The 7,500-nt window shown below is 43.7% G+C and overlaps 1 protein-coding gene across 1 annotated transcript in view; it reads left to right on the forward strand.

Moving 5' to 3' along the window:
- The first annotated feature begins 2,748 nt into the window (after positions 1–2,748).
- Positions 2,749–7,500, forward strand: part of LOC121696134 (adhesion G protein-coupled receptor B2-like) — a 38,609-nt gene continuing 33,857 nt past the window's right edge. Inside the window, exons 1-2 of the mRNA XM_042077461.1 lie at positions 2,749–2,788; positions 3,014–3,178. Coding sequence (XP_041933395.1) covers positions 2,749–2,788; positions 3,014–3,178 — 205 coding nt within the window. The remainder of the gene's footprint in view (positions 2,789–3,013; positions 3,179–7,500) is intronic.

A 7,500-nucleotide genomic window follows, 5' to 3' on the forward strand; every position in this document is an offset into this window, starting at 1 on the left:
TGTGTGTGTTGGTGTGTGCCGAGCGCTGGCTGGCCCACGCGTAGTGCAGCAGTGTCCCCTTTGAGCTTTGCACTACAGAGCTGAAATCAATTATTCAGCCGCATCCATAATTCACGGCGCAGACGGCGCTCAACACGAAACAGGCCTCCAATCTCTGGAGCGCTCCGCTCTTTTTCAAACCAGAGAGAGAAAAAATCTCTCTCAAAAAATCTCATCACATCTCTCATCCGCTTCTTTCACTCCCTTTCACTCCATCTCTCTTTTTACCTCTTTCTCTCTATCTCTCTATCCCTCTCTCTCTCCTCTGCTCTCTGTCCTGCTAAGTGTTCTTTCGCTTCGGAAGCTGGATTTCTCATGTCATTCTTTGCCTGTTTTAGCATTCCAAAGCTCTACTGTCCCATCTTATCTATGTCTCTCTCTATCTCTCTCTATTTCTGTCTCCTCTCTCCATCTCTCTCTCTTTTAGTCTCCTTCTCTGTACCTCTCCCTCAAGTGATCCTTGTCTTCTCATTCCTTACTCAGTTTTTCTCTCTGATGGCGCACTGCGTTCCTCCTCTGTGAGAAAAAAAATTGTGTCCGTTTGTGTTGCTTCGTCCGTTTTTGGCGCTTCGTCCGTTTGTGACGTCTCGTCCGTTTGTGACGTCGTGTCCGTTTGTGACGTCTCGTCCGTTTGTGACGTCTTGTCCGTTTGTGACGCTTCGTCCGTTTGTGACGCCTCGTCCTGCCCTCCTAGTCACTGACCCTCCACATTCTCCTTCTCAAACAGCTCACCTCACTCTCCTCCTCACATTACTGTGTGTGTGTGTGTGTGTGTGTGTGTGTGTATGTGTGTGTGTGTGTGTGTGTGTGTGTGTGTGTGTATGTCCACATATCCTTCCCCATGTCTATCTTTGCAGGCTCTATCTTGTTTTCTCATCATATGTGGTTGGCATGACAACCAAGAGAAACCTGTCCGATCCCCTGTAGAGGATGCTCTAATGGATTTTGCTCTCTCTCTCTCTCTCTCTCTCTCTCTCTCTCTCTCTCTCTCTCTCTCTCTCTCTCTCTCTCTCTCTCTCTCTCTCTCTCTCTCCTACTCTCTCTTCTCTCTCTCTCTCTCTCTCTTCTCTCTCTCTCGCTCCTCTATCTCTCTCTCTCTCTCTCTTGCTGTACTCCCACTCACCTGTAGTTTTGTGTGTGCAGAGGTGCATTGACTGTGATAGCACCATGAGTTTATTTGTCTGGAGCATATGAGCTTCATTTTTCATCTCCAGAGGAAGCTGACACTTAGAGGTTCATTTGGAGCTGTTTGTTTGTTTGTGTGTCTTTGTTTGTTTGTTTGTGCATTTGTTTGTGTGTTTGTTTGTTTGTTTTGTTTGTTTTGTTTGTTTGTTTGTTTGTTTGTTTGTGTGTTTGTTTGTTTGTTTGTATTCAGGCAATACCAGTCTCTCTCATACTAACTTGCCCGGTATCTCCTAATTCACCCTGTCAATCATAAGCTCATGCTCAACCTGCCCCAGTTGACCTGAGTGGACTGAAGGGTAACGTTAACCTGTAGACGTGTTGTGGATGTGGCACTCAAACGCTCACTCTGAAGGGTAACGTTAACCTGTAGACGTGTTGTGAATGTGACACACTAACGCTCACTCTGAAGGGTAACGTTAACCTGTAGACGTGTTGTGGATGTGGCACTCAAACGCTCACTCTGAAGGGTAACGTTAACCTGTTGACGTGTTGTGGATGTGACACACTAAACGCTCACTCTGAAGGGTAACGTTAACCTGTAGACGTGTTGTGGATGTGACACACTAAACGCTCACTCGTGATGGTTGTCTGCATGCGGGCACCAGCGTCCACTGGCTACTGTTGTATTGCATGACCGGCACTACGGAGCTCCAACTTCTCATGTCATTTCACCCGCATGCTGTGGAAGATATGAAGTGTGTGCAATTGTGGGTCAGTGTGTGTGGGCACTCTTGGTCAGTGTGTGTGTGGGCGCTCTTGGTCAGTGTGTGTGGTTGTCTGGAGTGTGAGGACAGAGGAGATAGCGCTCAGGTACCGAAGGGTCAACAGCGCTGGGTTCCCTAAAGCTGCTTTGATCATGTGATTAATGTCTGTGCAGGAAAGAAGGTCCATCCCAAAGCATCATCTGTGATGTCTCTTTCTCTCTCTCTTGCTCTCTCTCTCTCTCTCTCTCTCTCTCTCTCTCTCTCTCTCTCTCTCTATCTCTCTGTTTCTCTTCCTCTTTATCTCTATTTCCTCTCTCTCTCTCTACCTGTTTCTCTATTTCTCTCTCTTTCTCTTTCTCTTTCTCTTTCTCTTTCTCTTTCTCTCTCTCTCTCACTCTCACTCTCTCTCTCTCTCTCTCTCTGTCCCTATTTCTCTCTGTTTCTCTCCCTCTTTATCTCTATTTCCTCTCTCTCTCTATCTACCTGTTTCTCTATTTCTCTCTCTTTCTCTTTCTCTTTCTCTTTCTCTCTCTCTCTCTCACTCTCTCTCTCTCTCTCTCTCTCTCTGTCCCTATTTCTCTCTGTTTCTCTCCCTCTTTATCTCTATTTCCTCTCTCTCTCTCTACCTGTTTCTCTATTTCTCTCTCTTTCTCTTTCTCTTTCTCTTTCTCTTTCTCTTTCTCTCTCACTCTCACTCTCTCTCACTCTCTCTCTGTCCCTATTTATCTCTGTTTCTCTCCCTCTTTATCTCTATTTCCTCTCTCTCTCTCTATCCATTTCTCTATTTCTCTCTTCCGCTCTCCTTCTCTCTCTCTCCCCCATGGCCACCACCCCGACTCCATCTCCTGGTGCCTGCTCCGGTTGGTCTTCATCATGGAGGTTTTCGGGTTCTGTTTCTGTTTCTCTTTCCTGACTTGTGATTGGACAGGGGGAAGGACAACAATGATAATGATTGGTTCCTGGTATGAGTCATGCCCCGCCTCCTGCCATCTCTCCTCATTTCGCCATTGGTTGTGTGTGTGTGTGTGTGTGTGTGTGTGTGTGTGTGTGTGTGTGTGTGTGTGTGTGTGTGTGTGTGTGTGTAGTCCAGGGTCTGTGGGAAGACTGGTCAGCATGGAGCCTGTGTTCGGCCACGTGCGGCCGCGGGTCTCGGACTCGAAGCCGGAGCTGTGTGGAGCCCCTGGAGGCTAGCGCCACCTGCAGGGGCCCAGAGGTGCAGTCCAAACTCTGCAATATAGCCGTGTGCCCGGGTCAGTACCATCTCCATGCCACTCACCATATGCCACCTCACACAATTGCCATGTATACCAGATCATATGCCACCTCACACAATTGCCATGTATACCAGATCATATGCCACCTCTGCTCTCAACCTGTGTACCAGGTCATATGCCACCTCACAAAATGCCATGTTTACCAGATCATACTATTTGTATCTACTTTGCCTGACGGTCAATCCACACGAGTCTCTTTCAGTCCACCAATCCATGTAACATATAAGTGACAGTCGTTCCACATGATTCTCTCAATCCGCCTATCCATGTGACACACAAGTCATACTATATTTATCTTCTGTCTTTGAAAAGTCATTCCACATGATTCTCTATCACTCTGACAATCCATATGCCGTAGCAGTCCCATCATAGCTTCTTAGCCACACCATATGTAAGCCATCTGATTATCCCCATGACTTCAACCCACCAATCAATACCACTTAGCAATCATGCTGAAACCACACCAAATGCAGTTTCTGACACACTTGTAGCCTGAAATGAACTGTATTTCATTGGTTCAATACATAATTATATTCTTTAGTGGCCCTAATGTTTAATCAGATCTAAGAGTCCACTTTTAGTCCACAAATCCATAGGGCATAACTATCACGTTGCTGCCGGCTTCTTGCCTTGAATTTCCCCTTGGGGATCAATAAAGTATCTATCTATCTGTCTATCTATCTTCTCTCACCATGGTGTCTGGCTGTCAATCTATATACCGTTAGGGTTACACTTTACTTGACAGTATCGACATAAGAGTGACATGACACTGTCATGAACATGTCATAAACAAGTCATAAACATTTATGACATAACGCTTAAGTGTCATTCGGTTTTTGTCCTAACAAGTTAGGATTAGATTAGGGTTAGGTTTAGGGTTAGTGTTGGAATTAGGGTTAGGATTAGAGGTTAGGTTTAGGGTTAGAGTTAGGGTTCATGTGTCATGACAGTGTCATGTCACTCTTATGTCGATACTGTCAAGTAAAGTGTTACCAAAGTTAGTTATTAGCCCACCTCATTTCTGCTTATATATGGCATGTATTGACATTTTACATTTATATTTAGTCATGTAGCAGATTTTTCTTTTTTTCTAACGTATGCAGTACAGCATTGCACAGATATCTAAATAGTTGTAATCTTAGTTTTGGTCCTTTGCCAATTTGTGCCATTGTTTGACACTACAAGTATATACCATACATTCAAAAATATATAAAACAAACAAACAAAGCAAAGAGAGGTAACTACGCCTCATCTTCAGTCCCTGTTATTGTACGGCTCTTCACAATGCTAGTTGAAAGCTCCATCGACTTGAATGTGATTTCCCAATGTTCTACGGCAGGGGTTTTCAACTGATTGTTGACCAAGGACCACCATTCTCACCAACCCCAGGACCACCAGTGAATAAAATACTGATTCCCACATTGAAACTACATTACTGAATCCAGTTTCTACATTTCTATATTACTGTATTCCATGGACCACCAGCAATGTCCTCACAGACCACAAGTGGGCCGCGGACCACTGATAGAAAACCCCTTTTCTATAGTCAAATATTCACCATGTAATGACCGCTAAAACATGTTTCTCAGCAAAAGCCACGAGGAAACGGTAACAAATAAATGTGAATAGACATATCATGTGGAGTTAATTTTTTTTCGTTTTGCCAAGTACCTGTATAATAAGCCGCTCATTATTAGGGAGACAAGTCCCTTCAGGGCGAAGCAAGACCCCTCCGCTGGTGCGCCGGGGTCCGGTTCGCCCTGTCGTTACTTATTTTCCCGATAATGACCGGCGTTCTATACATTATCCCTTACTTATTCCCGACAGTGCTTGGTTTTTGGTGATGATTGCAGTGGGGGATCAGTTGCGCTTGTCTGATACTCCCAGCGGTGTAACTATATCTCCAAAAATGCTGCGGCGGCTCTCAACTGAGAAAAGAAGTGTGTTGTAGCCGGCGTCTGTCTCAATCATCTTCCACACGTCCAATCTGCCTCAGCATCTCCGTGTGGGTTCCCTGTTCTGGTCAGGTGTGTGTCGGTGTCTCCCCTGTAGCCCTCGGAGTAGTAATCTTCTCCCTAGGCAGCTCTCCACCATGTTTGTCTTGTTTAGTTTTGTCTCCTTCCTCTCAGAGTTCACAACACTCTCAAAAACGTCTCTTTCTCTCAACATCTCTCTCTCTTTTTCTCTCTCTCTCAAAACATCTTTTTCTCAACATCTCTCTCTCTCTCTCAAAACATCTCTCTCTTTCTCTCTCTCTCTCTCAAAACATATCTTTCTCTTAACATCTCTCTCTCAAAACATCTTTCTCTCAACATCTCTCTCTCTCTCTCTCTTTCTTACTAATACTACTATTACTACTACTACTAATAATAATAATAATAATAATAATAATAAGAAGAAGAAGAAGAAGAAGGAGAAGAAGAATAGTAATGATGATTACACTATACACACACACACACACACACACACATAGGCCTATACGTAAGGGATAATGTATAGAACGCCGGTCATTATGGGGAAAATAAGTCCTGACAGGGCGAACCGGACCCCGATGCGCCAGCGGAGGGATCTTGTTTCGCCCTGAAGGGACTTATTTTCCCATGATGACCGGCGTTCTATACATTATCCCGCTTATTATATGGTTACTTGCCAAAACGAAAAAATAAACTCCATGATATGTCTCTTTACACTTATTTGTTACCGTTTCGTCATGGCTTTTGCTGAGAAACAAATAGTTCGCAACACACACTGAACTTGAATCAAACATTCTTTAGAACTCAGCTGATCAACTGTCTGCTTTCACTTTTGAATGAAGTTCCAAGCACAAACTCCGTTGCCATTGACAGCGGTCATTCTTGTTTTCAGAGGTCCTTTCCCAAGAAATAATGACCGCTAGAACTTTCGGAAATCCCATTCAAGTCAATGGAGCATTCTACTTGCATTGTGAAGAGCCATATAATAATTAATAATAACTAATAACACTATATGTATTTCTTTAACACTTTACTTGACGGGTGAGTTCATAACACATTCATAGCAGCTGTTTCATGAGACATTATTCAACATTCATACCAAACCTTTCATGAATGTGGAAGACAGAACGACGACAACTTGTCAAAATAAAAGTCCAACATCATATTTGTGTAACCTGGATACCATTAATTTAATCTCTCCAGCCTTTGTAAATATTGCATGAATTTCTTATGAAGTCTACATTGAATGTCACTTTACTATACAAGTTGTGAAGTATTCATAATCACTGAGTTTAATACTGGGACATGAACTAGCCTACATTCAGCTGACCCGTAGCCTATTTGTGTAACCTGGAACGGTTGGACATTCCCAGTAGCAAATGATGAGAAATCATCTGCAAAGGTTACATCATAAAACAAATACATTTTTATGAAACAAAAATTATTTGCTCTACCATGTTTTGTCTTTTTGGCACTGGAGTAGCCCATTGACTCAGATGTGACGTGATCAGGTAAGAGGTTTGGACCAAAAACGGCAATGCTGCTTTCTGTCTTCCACATTCAAGAAAGGTTTGGTATGAATGTTGAGTCATGTCTCATGAAACAGTCATGAATGCTTTATGTGCAGTTTATGACAGCTGCTATGAATGTGTTATGAACTCACTTGTCAAGTAAAGTGTTACATGTATTTCTTTATCTATCTATCTATCTGTCTATCTATCAATATAATGTGTGTGTTTTGGGAGGGGTCGTAGGCTGCAACCCTAAAGCCTGACATGACTGGGCCCCAGAACAAAGAAGTTTGAGAAAGGCTGGCCTTGGCTACTTTAATGTGTTCATTCGATTGTCAGACACAGGGGTTATTCAATGTGCTCATCATCATCATCATGTAGCATCAGCATCATGTTGAGCAGTGTGCTCCATTCACAGAGGAAAGAGGAGGAAGCTGCTGAAGGTGCTGTAGTTATTAGCATCATCATAGAGCCTGCGGTCTCTAGGGACTTTCATGTTAACTTCATCTCCCTCCTCCAGCTGCAGAGTCAGACCACTGGATAGATAGGAGGGGTGTCCATCAACATCACTCTCCCACAAATACATGATCTGCTCTGCATTCTTAAGCATCCTGATCCCATATGGCGTGTGTCTAGGTTATCCCTGACAGTGAATCTGAAGTAGTAGACTCCCTTGACTGGAGCTGTGAAGAAGCCTGTTGTGCTACTGTAGGCCTGTCCAACGTTGGTGATGATTTTAGTGAAGACCAAGTTCAGGTCAGTATTCGCAGCCTCTATGTATCCTGAAATACTCAGAGCTGCTGACAATGCCACC

The sequence above is a fragment of the Alosa sapidissima genome, chromosome 21, assembly GCF_018492685.1.
Source record: "Alosa sapidissima isolate fAloSap1 chromosome 21, fAloSap1.pri, whole genome shotgun sequence".
Lineage (NCBI taxonomy): Eukaryota > Metazoa > Chordata > Actinopteri > Clupeiformes > Clupeidae > Alosa > Alosa sapidissima.